Raw genomic sequence first — 12,598 nt, forward strand, 5'->3', positions numbered from 1 at the left:
ACTGAACCAAATCGGACTGAGCTAGCTTGGGATTCCTACCCTTCATTCTGGTCTCCCTTACCCTGGGGAGATAAGTTTGGGTGTGGCTGCGGCCTTTGCGTTCTGAAGAGGGATCTGTAGCCACCCCTCACCCAATTCCTCTAGTCACTACCAGTGGGGGATGGTCCTCCACTCCTCACCCAATTCCCCCAGCTACCACCAGTGGGGGATGGTCCACCCTCACTCCACAGGCAGATGGTCCACCCCCATCAGACCTCTATAAAAGTACTTTCCATTCTCCTGTTCGAGGAGATTTGGTACCTCTGAGCCATGTACTTTATGCCAATCTCCCCATGAAAGTCCAAGGATTTCTTTCATGGTTTCCCTCTCCCCACCCTTCCCTTCCCTTGCTCCTAAATAAACTATCACTTTATTCTAACTAAGTTTTGTGTACAAGAGGGTGTAATTCTTTAAAGAGGAATTCCTAAGAACCCCAACCCCTAACCAACCCATACCCCATTTCCCCCCATATCAGTACGGTACTTACTTTGCTGGGCTATTGTGAAGAAAACTCTTTGTCAAGTATAAGGTAATATATAAAAATTATGATGAATAGCATACTATCAGAAATACCTGGAAAGACTTACATGAACTGAAGCAGAGTGAAATGTACTGTATACAAAATAACAGCAGTAGTGTAAGATGATTTCCTGGGAAGGACATGGTTATTTTTCAGCAATGCAATAATCCAATATAACTCTGAAGGATTTATGAAAATTGCAGTCCATCTACAGAGAAAGAACTGATAGTATCTGAAAACAGATCAAAGCATAATTTTTTTTGATAGTTCCTTAATCTGAAGTTTTGTTTTTGTCTGTTTTCTTTCACAACCTGGCTAATGTGGAGATGTTTTGCATGACTACTCATGTGTAATTTATATTGAATTGCTTGAGTTCGTGGGGGTGGGGGTTTAGGAGAGAGGGAGGAAGAGAAGTTGGAACACAAAGTTTTAAAAAAATTGGTGTCAAATTTTGTTTTTACATGTAATTTGGAAAATAAAATTCTAAACAGAAAAAAAAACCACTTTCCTCTTCAGATGGCACTTAATCCCTTCTAAAATATGTCTTAATCCCTTCTAAAATATTGTTATATCTTACAATAAGAAGCATAATATCAATTTAGAAAAATCTCACTCAGGTTACCTATTGAAACTAGAAAATGGTCTCATTTTCAGAAATTGAATATTTCCTTAAAGACTATGACCGACATATATATGTGATAATTTGACCTTGTTATTTGAGGGAAATTATTATACATGCCTCATAATTTATTTCTCTGCCACATTAACCATTGGGAACCCTTTCCTTTGAAATAGTGAAGCTAATGATAATCTGATCTTTGGATTTGAAAATAAAATCTTTATTTCACAAGTTTAAATATAGAAAATATGAGGAAAACTGTGCTGAGTTTGATATGTGACATCTTGGACATCATATAAATTTGTTTTATCTTTTTCTCTCCCCCATTTCCAGATTTCTTTTGACCTTGCTGAATATACTGCTGATGTTGATGGTGTTGGCACTCTACGGCTTCTTGATGCAATTAAGACTTGTGGCCTTATCAATTCTGTAAAGTTCTACCAAGCCTCAACAAGTGAACTTTATGGAAAAGTACAAGAAATTCCACAGAAAGAGACTACCCCTTTTTATCCTCGATCACCATATGGTGAGAATATGTGTGTATACATATGTGTACATGCGCATGTCTGTTTTAGGGTGTGTGTGTGTGTGTGTGTGTGTGTTTCTGGTTTAATTCTGTACATGTCTCAGGGCTGAAGTCATTTGGCTGTGAGATTAACATTAAGATAGATGAAAAGTGACTAGACTTGTTGAGAGGCATACCTTTATAAATTGCTAAATAAAAGTATTTGCTGCCATTGCCTCAGGGGTGGAAATTACCACCTCACTTCAGGGAACCTTGTTCATTCAGCTCTTCCATACAGAACACTTTAAAAGGAAAATTAGACTCAACATGATTCTTTTTATTGAAAGGTTGTGAGATCATGTCAAAGTGATAAGATTTCATGTTTTTTGTTTCTTCCATCTTAGTGTCCTAAGAGTTCCATTCTTTGGAACCTATGCTAATTCTAGGATAGTTTTTGAGGCAGCATTTATAGAATACGCCACTGATAGTTTCAGATCAGAGTGTTAAAATGCCATATTTTTACTACCTTAATACCACTGTTGGGGTTTTTTTTTCTTTTTAAGTAGGAAATGTCAAAGCCACATATTTTATTTATTCTGTTTCTGTTTCTTTTATGTGGAAAAAAAAAACACCCCAAAAAACTGTATACTAATGTTAAGGGGAAAAAAGTAGGTATCTACTTCCTAATAGAAATGTTCACAATAGAACAAAAGTTTAATTTGGTACTTCTCATTTGACTTCTCTTTCTTGCTCTGGGTATCTTTTGAGTTTTCTGTCTTTCTGTCATTGGTTGTGTTCTGAAAATGGTTAAAAATTGACTTTTTAAAAAGTTTTATATTAATTTTAAATAAATTCCTCCAACAGGAGCAGCAAAACTTTATGCTTACTGGATTGTGGTTAACTTCCGTGAGGCCTACAACCTGTTTGCTGTGAATGGTATTCTTTTCAATCATGAGAGTCCCAGAAGAGGTTAGTAGATCTTAGGCTTGTGTGCACAGATGACTGTGGGTAATAATTAATGGGGGATTAAAAAAAAGCCTGTATTAATATAGTAAAAGAATAGTACTATTCCTATACTTTTGCCTATTCGAAGTAGATAAGTGGAGAAATATTAATTCAGGTTTGTTCAGTACAGGCTATTTCTTAAGCCCATTCTTGGAGTGCATTTGTGCTGGAAAAAACTCCACTCATCCATAACGAGGACAGAAGAACTATTTACTTCCTTGACCTTTTAAGAGAAGAACATAAAGAAAAAAAGTGATACTTTAAATGCTGTAGTATGCCAAGTTGCTAATCTTTGTTTATAAATAGTAAAACACGATTTATTTTCATATTTTGGAATGTATTGGTTACTTCATTGGTATAAAACACTTCTGCTGAAGAAATTCTGTCTACCAATTCAGATCATTACCTGCTCTGCAATTTATTGTCTAAGAGTCTTGCTTAGGCCTCTTCCACTATGCTACCTTATCTGTATGCTGTGTTACCAGCAAAAATTCATTAGAGGGACAGCTAGGTGGCACAGTGGATAAAGCACTGGCCCTGAATTCAGGAGGACCTGAGTTCAAATCCAGCCTCAGATACTTGACACTTACTAGTTGTGTGACCCTGGGCAATTCACTTAACCCTCATTGCCCTGCCCCCCCCCCCCAAAAAAAAATCATTAGAAAAGTTCATTGAAAAATTTCACTTTATTCCTTTTTACTATTTCTACCACTTTTCTACCAGTCAAATTTCCACAACTTATTCAGTATATTATGCATAGAGGGAAAAGTAATAGAATCACCTATATTTCAGTATTGCACTACTTCAAGTATGTGTTTATTTCTTCCAGCTGTATAGATCTCAGTCCATATCTTCTTATCCTGGTTATTCTTAGCCATGTCTTCCTATAAAATCTGTTTACCTAACACTCTGGAAATCCTGCTCTGGGTCTTTCCTAGTATACATGTAGTAATCAATATAGCACTTAGGGTACTCACTTGTTGTACTTTGTTCTTGTTATATGACTCTTCCCCCCCCCCCCCTTTCCAGTTATATATACCTTGGAGCATGATTTTTATACCACTTCTTACATATAAGCCCTCTATGGGAGTATGTTTTAGCCCATTTATCTCTCCCAGCACCCTTTGGAAAGAGACCTGCCATTTTGATTTTTCAGAGATTGTGATGTTTCATAATGAAACTTCCTAGAAGAATATTAGTGCTAAAAAATATGGATCCTTGGGGGCAGCTAGATGGTGCAGTGGTTAAAGCACCGGCCTTGGATTCAGGAGTACCTGAATTCAAATCCGGTCTCAGACACTTAACACTTACTAGCTGTGTGACCCTGGGCAAGTCACTTAACCCCCATTGCCCCGCAAAAAAAAAAAAAAAAATGGATCCTTGTTTAAGGCAGCAGAGTAGCAGTACAGAGGGAAAACCTTCTTTACTGTTCTTTCTGCTATTTGCTTTACCTTAATTTTTTTGAGAGGGGTGGGGCAATGAGGGTTAAGTGACTTGCCCAGGGTCACACAGCTAGTTAAGTGTCAAGTATCTGAGGCCGAATTTGAACTAAGGTCCTCCTGAATCCAGGGCTGGTGTTCTATCTAGCTGCCCCCTTACCTTAAATTTGACTGTTTTTTAAATGAATTCTGACTCCATCAGACCATACTCGGAGATCTCAAGCAGGATTCCAGATCAGACTGCCTTCTTACCTTCGTTTTCTCTAACTCTTCCTAAGTCTGTTCTTTATCCCTATTGAGACCTCACTCCCTGGTGCTTCAAGAAGTTGACACCATCTGAACCAGTGCTCCATCAGGTCTCGTAATTACTGGTTCTTTCTGGAAATAGAACATTGGAGCCCAGGTAGTAAGTGGTTTAATGATAGTTGTGATGAATGGTCAACAACCTAACACTACTGAGGATTAGAAAGTTGTATTGCTAATCCTTCTTTAGACTTATTTGTGTTACTGAAGGAAAACTTGTCAAGATACTCTTGTAAATAATTAAATAAATTCCGTTGTGTTTTTTTTTTTAAACAAATCCAGTAAAATTAATGCTATGAGCTATAGCTTTATTTTACTTTTTATATGGACATATTCCTCTTATTTTTCCATTATCTTGAATAATGAAAGATAACATATCTTTAAAATTAATCTACTAATACAATTTCAAGCGTTTAAATTTCCTATAATGCTTGGATCTTATTAGTTTTAATGAGCACCCTAAAAAAATTTTCTGGATGCAGATCACTTGGGAAAAGTCTAAATAATAGGATAGTCTACATGGAATCTTTCTTTTAAGTTTTAACTGCAGATTGTAACTTAAATTATCTGTTAAGGCAGCATTTCCAAATAGAGCTCCAACCAGACATGCTTTAGTAAGTAGATAAGATTCATTAGTAATCAATAAAATACTTTTGCACACCCTCAGTTTGCTATGGTACTTTTTAAAAGTTTATACTTTTAAGTAAGTTAAGCATGCTCCTTCAGTCTTTTTTTTTTCACTAGTAACTCAATTAGGTAAAGTTCATCACAGGCCAGACTGAATGAACACATATGCTGAATTAGTGAAAGTGCAAATTAATGAGGCTTTACAGCATTACAAGATTTTCTTTCTTTCTGGCAATAAAGTAAGTCTGGAATAGGTTTTTGTGACATAAGCTACTTTTCTTAATGCAAAATAATTGGCAAAGACTTTTTGAATTAGTGCATATTGTTCCATGAGATAAGTTGTAACTTTAAAAAAATGTGGACAGTTCTGCCTAGAATTTTTTTTTTTAATATAACGATGTAGACAGTCAGGCCTGGAGACTAATAACTTTTCCCATTCCCAGGCTCCTCATTCATTTCTGTGCATAAATATTCCAAGGGTAATCTACTAATCGCAGCTCTCAGTAGACTTCTGTTGGCTGGTTGACCTCTCCCAGGCCTGCTCCATTACATACATTTGCACAGCCAAGCTCTGGAAAAGCATTTTCATTATTTCCTGTGGACTAGCTAAGCCCAAGTTGTATGTTGATGGGGATATACAAGTATCCCTTGTGAATGTTTTATACTTCCTAGGTCCATGTATAAAATAGATAGCAGCACTGTGTGGTAATGGAAGAATATGTGTGTGTGTATATATATATATATATTTCTTTTTACTAAAAAAAACACAATGGGAAGGAAGGTATTATGCATCATGAAAAGAACACTGGGTTAAGAATAAGGATACCTAAGTTGTTTCTGCTCTTTCTTGAATTGCTATATAAATTTGGGCAGTCCATTCAGCCTGTCTCAGCCCTCAAATCGAGATAGGAATACTTGAATGATCTTCCTTATAACATTATTGTGAAGAAAACAAGCAAGTTGTTGCTATCAATCTACGTCTCAGATTTGTTCCTGTAAAATGAATTTGATGATAACAACTCTGTCTACTTAATGTGCCAAGAATCTAAAGAGCAAATGTTTGGGGAAATGTTTTGAAAAGTATAAACCACTGTACAAATGTGAGATGACATTATTATTAAATATGGAAATACATTATAGTGGATAGACTATTGGACTTGAAGTCACAAAGAACCTGGGTTCAAATCCCACTTGAGCTGCCTACTAGCTGTGTGACAACTAGGCAAAATACTTATCCTCTTTGGACCTCAATTTCTTCATCTGTAGAATGAGGTGATTACCCTCCAAGGTCCCTTCTAGCTCCAAATCTATAATCCTGTGCTTCTATGGTAAAACACTGTACCCATCAAATTCAAGTTACTGTTAGGGGATTAATGGGGTGTGGGGAAAAAACAAAACAATTTCTTGGTATGTCCTAGAATCACACATTTAGTCCAATTTCCTATACCTTCTATGCCTACTGATGTAGAATCATACAGTAATTATTCTTGTTCAGAATGATAAACCCCTGATAGTGTAACAAGATAGTATTCAGTTGTATTCCCTTTATTCTGTTTCCCAAGTCAGAAAAAGTAGATTAAAATGTTAAAAAATATGTGATGCCCTTTGTAACAATTGTCTCAGACTCATTCCCATCTCCCCTTGTGTCACTAAAAAAAACCAAACAAGCAAAAATAACATTTTAATACCACATCTGAGGGTATGTATGATTTTCTGTCCTAGTTGACTAAAACATTGTGGAAAGACCTCCAATAACCTGAGTGGAAGCAAAGCTCTGGGTTAGGGCTTTAGCTTAGAGTTGACTCAAAATTTCAATTCCACAGAATACCCACCTTTACAAGCATTTTATGTTAAAGAAGTTCTCCTGTTCTCTCTTTCTAGATGCTAATGACAACAGAGATGCATACAAGATTATCGATTTTCTTTTTTTAGCAAGGCTAATTTTTTTTCTTTTCTTATGGTCACCCAAGTAGTCCTCCTTGCTTGCTTGCCTTGACAATGACAGTCTCAATAATTTCCAATGTTTTTAGCATAGTGAAATATAGCATAATAAGACTGATTTACTTACATCCCTTGACACTTCACCTGCCCCAATCCAAATGATATTTAATTTTTTTTTAATGAACTAAGACAAAGGTAGGGTTTTTTTTTGTTTTGTTGTTGTTGATTTATTTTTTGAGAATTCCAAGATGTCCTTTTAGGTAATTCAAGTCATTCTTGGGTAATACAAAATTAGTGGCTGGAAATGATAATCTAGTGAATAAAATACTGGGCAAATAGTCAGGATTTGTTCTCTGCAGTCTGTCATTAATTTACTTTTTTTACCTAAGGAAAGTTAATTAACAATTTGGTGCTACAGCTTCTCAATTTACTTATAAAATCAAGATCCTGTAGTAGTAAGTAGTAGTAGTATTTCCTATAAGTCAATTATTAAATAATGGTTAAATCTTCTAGAACAAGTCTGAGGAAAAAAGGTTTGGTTTTGTAGTAAATTAGACACATCCATAGAAATGTGGAAAAACCACAAATTCAGTGTAAGATCTTTGACTACCCTTATTTCCTATAATTCATTGAGCAGGTATAATTTTAATATTATGAGCATCCACAAGTTTTAAATAATTCACTTTTTTTTCCTTTGCCTAAACTTCATGTACCATTCCTTTCTCCTTCCCTTGATGCTATAGATGTAGCTAGGTGGTTCAAGGAAGGAGGAATTAACATTTATATGACACCTCCCATGTGACAGGATTGTGCTTGGTGCTTTACATATATGTCATTTCAGTAAATAGAGTGCTATACCTGGAGTCAGGATGACCTGAGTTCAAATCCTGTATCAGACATTTCTTAGTTTTGTGCCTCTGTAGCAAATCTCTTAACTTCTGTTGCCTTAGTTTCCTAATCTTTAAAATTGGAATAATAACACCTATCTCAGGATTCTCATAAAGATAAAATGAGATAATATTTGTGCTACTATTATTATTGTTGTTGTTGTTATTTAGGGGCTACTAGGTGGTGCATTGGATAGAGTTTGAGGCGTGCACTAAGAAAGACTCATCTTTGTGAGTTTAAATCTGGCCCCAGACATTTACTAGCTGTGTGACCCTGGCCAAGTCATATAACCTTCAAGTTCCTCATCTGTAAAATGAGCTCAAAAAGGAAAAACCAAACCACTCCAGTCTCTTTGCCTAGAAAACCCCCAAAGGAGTCACAGAGTTGGATACAACTGAGCAATAACAATAAGAATAATTATTTAATAATGATATTTAATATATTTAACAATTATTATTTAATACCATTATCAATTTAAATAATGATATTATTTAATACTATATAATGTTAACTTTCTATTAATATTTAAAGATATTTAATACATTTAAGAATAATAATTTAATAATATTGATTTTAATAATGTTATTGTGTAATATTATATAATGTTGTTAACTTTCTCTTCTCCCCTTTTTTTGTACCTCATAATGATTTTAAGTCATCCCTATTCCTCTCTGTTTCAGTTTGTGGTGAAAAGGTTGTCCATTCTTGTCAAGACCAATTGCTCTACTTCTATACTTGATTAATCCCTGTCTCTATTCTCTGGAAGCTCTTTCTTTCAATCAGTTTCATCACATTCCCCCGTTCTTCATTCCTTTCCTCAGGTACTGGACCTTCCTTTGTTGTTCATAGATACATTTGTCATGTTCATCATTTAAAAAAAATTTGAAAAGCCTTTCTTCAGCTTGCCATCCCCTCAAGTTATCATCCTATGTCTTCTTTCTTCCTAGCCAAATTTTTAGAAAAAGCCCTTCCATCAACTTCATTTCTTCCTGTCACTTTTCCTACCCTTACAATCTGCTTTCTTATGCTCTCCTCCTCTCACTCCCCTCCACTGAAACTACTTTTCCCAAGATTAAAAACCTTGCTTCCTATTACTAAAGTTTTTTAAAATAACATTTATAGAGCAGTTACTCTGTGCCAGGCACTGTGCTAAGCAATTCACAGTTATTATCTAATTTGATCCTTACAGCAACCCTGCAAGGTAGGTGCTATTAGTATCCCTATTTTACACATGAGGAAATTGAGGCAAACAGATGTTAAGTAATTTGCCTCTCATCACAGAGCTAGTCAGTGTCTGAGGCTGGATTTGAACTCAGCTCTTCCTGACTCCAGTCTAGCTGCCTCTGTGTTTCTATATTGAATTGTCTTTTCTCAGTCTAACTACTTCTTGATCTCTCAGGAGCCTCTGTCATTGTCAACCTTCTTTTCCTCTTAAATTTTCTTTTCTCCTATAACTTATGTGACACTGCTCCAACCTTATTTCTTCTCTTACCTGTTTGCCACCTCTGTCTTCTTGGCTGGATCATCATCCATTTATCACCCCCTACAAATGAGTAGTCTTTTATGCCTCAATCTTAAGCCCACTTATCTCTTTCATTTAAGTAACATTTTTTTTGAATTACATGTAAAAACAATTTTCCACATTTTAAAAAAAGTTTTGAGTTCCAAATCTTGTCTCCTCCTCCCTATCCTTCCCCCTTCCCGAGATGGTATGTAATCTGAGATAAGTCTTGTGTGTGCAATCATGTAAATCTTTTCCATACTAGTCATTTTGTACAAGATTACTTAAACAAGAAAGGATAAAAGAACAACAAAAGATAGAAAGAAACAAAAAGAAAGACAGAAAGAAAGAAAGAAAGAAAGAAAGAAAGAAAGAAAGAAAGAAAGAAAGAAAGAAAGAAAGAAAGAAAGAAAGAAAGAAAGAAAGAAAGAAAGAAGAAAAAGGAAGGAAGGAAGAAAGGAAAAAAGAAAAGAAGAAAGAGGAAAGAAAGAAACAAAGAAAAAGCAAAGTATGCTTCAGACAATATCAGGTCTTTCTTTGGAGGTGGTTAGCATTTTTCATCATAAGTCCTTTGAGATTGTCTTGGATCATTGTATTTCTGAGAACATCTAAGTCATTCACAATTCTTCATTGTATAGTATTACTGTTACAGTGTACAGTGTTCTCCTGCTCCTGCTTACTTCACTTTGTATCAGTTCATGCAAGTCTTTCCAGGTTTTTCAGAAACCAGCCTGCTCATCATTTCGTGTAGCTCAGTAATATTCCATCACAATTATATACCACCCCTTGTACAGCCATTCCCCAATTGATTGGCATCAACTCAATTTCCAGTTCTTAGCCACCACAAAAACAGCAGCTATAAATAGTTTTATACAAATAAGTTCTTTTTACTTTTTTTTTTTTAATCTCTTTGGGATAGAGACCTATCAGTTCCTCTTTTATTTTCTCTGTCCTCTCAGTGAGCAGTTTCATTCATTCCTTTGGACTCAGTTTTTGTTTTTGTGCTGCATACTCCCAATACATTCATCCCTAATTTTTCTCCCCTATTGCCAACTGGCAGCTGGATAAGTTCATCTGGATGTCCCTTAGATATATCAAACTCAGTATTGTAAAAACAGTAGTTATTAACTATACCTGGCATTCCTCATAGTCCTCTTTTTGATTACTTTACCATTACCTTTTCTTTTACCTGGGTATGTAACCTCAGAGTCATAGTAGATTCATTCCTCACCATATTTTTTTCATTCTTCTAAAGAGGCCTAGAGTGTGAGCAGTGCCACTTTTTCTTGATAGTTTTAGAGGACAAGAAGGCAGAATTTATCTCTTTAAAATCTCTTTAAAATGATATTTTAAAACTGAGTTCTGTAAATCATATTTAAGAAGAAAAATTTAAAAGTAATCTAATCATTCTCCAAATATTGCCAATTTTCCCTCTACAACCATTCTCATATCTTTTCTCTACTAACATAACCACCACCTTACTTCAGGTCCTCATTACCCTTAGCTCTTATCAATATCTTGGCCATTTTTTGTTTTGTTTTGTTTTTTGGGGACAGTGAGGGTTAAATGACTTGCCCAGGGTCACACAGCTAGTAAGTGTCAAGTGTCTGAGGTCAGGTTTGAACTCAGGTCCTCCTGAATCCAGAGCTGGTGTTTTATCCACTGCACCACCTAGCTGCCACATCTTAGCCTCTCAATGGATCTAGTTTCAAATCTGTCTTCCAAACTGTCCTCCACGCTTAACCAAAATAATTTTACCAAAATTTAATCTTGGACCACATCCCTTCCCTTCTCAAAAATCTTTTGAGGCACTCTCTTTACTTCAGAATAAAAGGCAAGCTTGTCATCTTGTCATTTGAAGCCTTTTTCATTCTTCCTTTAGTCTACCTTTCCAGGCTAATTTCATGGGTCTCTTTTTCACATACTTTCTATTCCAGCAAAACTTAGCTATTTGCTGTTTGTTCCATGGACTCTGCATTCCATCTTCTTTCTTTAAGTCTTTGCACAAGCTGCCCCTCATATCTGGAATGTACTCTTTCGTTCCATCCACCTATAAGCCCTAGCTTTCAAATCCTCAGCTCTTGTGCCATCTCCTCTAAAAGCCTTCTCTCATATTGATCCCCCTGGTCTTGAGGACTCTAAGCCTCCTTACTAGCTTGTATTTACTTTACTTGTTTTTCTCACTAGAGTATTTTATTTCTTTCTTTGTATCTATGAGCCTTTCACAGTACCTTGCACATCATAGGTGCAATGGATACTTGTTCATTAGAATTGAATAAATATAAAGAATGAATGATTATTTCAAATGGAAGATGGAGAATTTTTTTTTTTTTACTTTGGCTATTGTCTGGAACTATTTGAGTTGGATTTGAAGAGTGACATCCAGGAAGACCATCTATAAAGCATTATTTCCAACCTTTGTTGCTAAAATATTTAATGTACTATTTTAAAGCTATCATGAAAAAGGATTTTCTGAGCATGCAATTATAGTAGGGCTTATTATAAAACTTAATTCTTGGAAGTTACCTTAAAAGACAAATTTGGGCCTCTTGTTTCTTAAAAATACTATTAAGATTAAACAAGGCGAGCAGCTAGATGGTGCAGTGGTTAAAGCACTGGCCCTGGATTCAGGAGTGTACCTGAGTTCAAATCCGGCTTCAAACACTTGGCACTTACTAGCAGTGTGACCCTGGGCAAGTCACTTAACCCCCATTGCCTGGGGGGGGGGATTAAACAAGCATGCAAATTCATATGCATTTGATCTAATCAGTATTATTATGGAAGGAATCTTTATGAACTTTTAAAAATTAGAAATAGTTTCTGAATGATCACTTTCTTATCTCTGTTATTTGGTTACATTTTACATCTTTGCTACTAAGGAAAAAATTAAGCAACAAAAATAATTAAACTTTGGATTAAGTCTTCAATTTTGAACATTTAGAAACAAACCCCAAGAGAAAACTTTATTCTGACATTTCTTGATTAGACAATCCTTTTGACTTTAAAAATAAACAAGGGGGAGGGGGGCAGCTAGGTGGCTTGGTGGATAAAGCACAGGCCTTGGATTCAGGAGGACTTGAATTCAAATCTGGCCTCAGACACTTGACACTTATTAGCTTTCTGACCCTGGGCAAGTCACTTAAACCTCATTGCCCCATAAATGAGTAAATAAATAAATAAACAAACAAACAAACAAGGGGATTTAGTGGTG

The 12,598-nt window shown here is 35.6% G+C and overlaps 1 protein-coding gene across 1 annotated transcript in view; it reads left to right on the forward strand.

The window, feature by feature from the left end:
- GMDS (GDP-mannose 4,6-dehydratase) overlaps nt 1–12,598 on the forward strand; it is an 803,594-nt gene that overhangs the window by 328,009 nt on the left and 462,987 nt on the right. The window contains exons 5-6 of the mRNA XM_043975422.1: nt 1,512–1,704; nt 2,548–2,652. Coding sequence (XP_043831357.1) covers nt 1,512–1,704; nt 2,548–2,652 — 298 coding nt within the window. The remainder of the gene's footprint in view (nt 1–1,511; nt 1,705–2,547; nt 2,653–12,598) is intronic.

This window comes from Dromiciops gliroides, chromosome 1 (genome assembly GCF_019393635.1).
Source record: "Dromiciops gliroides isolate mDroGli1 chromosome 1, mDroGli1.pri, whole genome shotgun sequence".
Classification (NCBI taxonomy): Eukaryota; Metazoa; Chordata; class Mammalia; order Microbiotheria; family Microbiotheriidae; genus Dromiciops; species Dromiciops gliroides.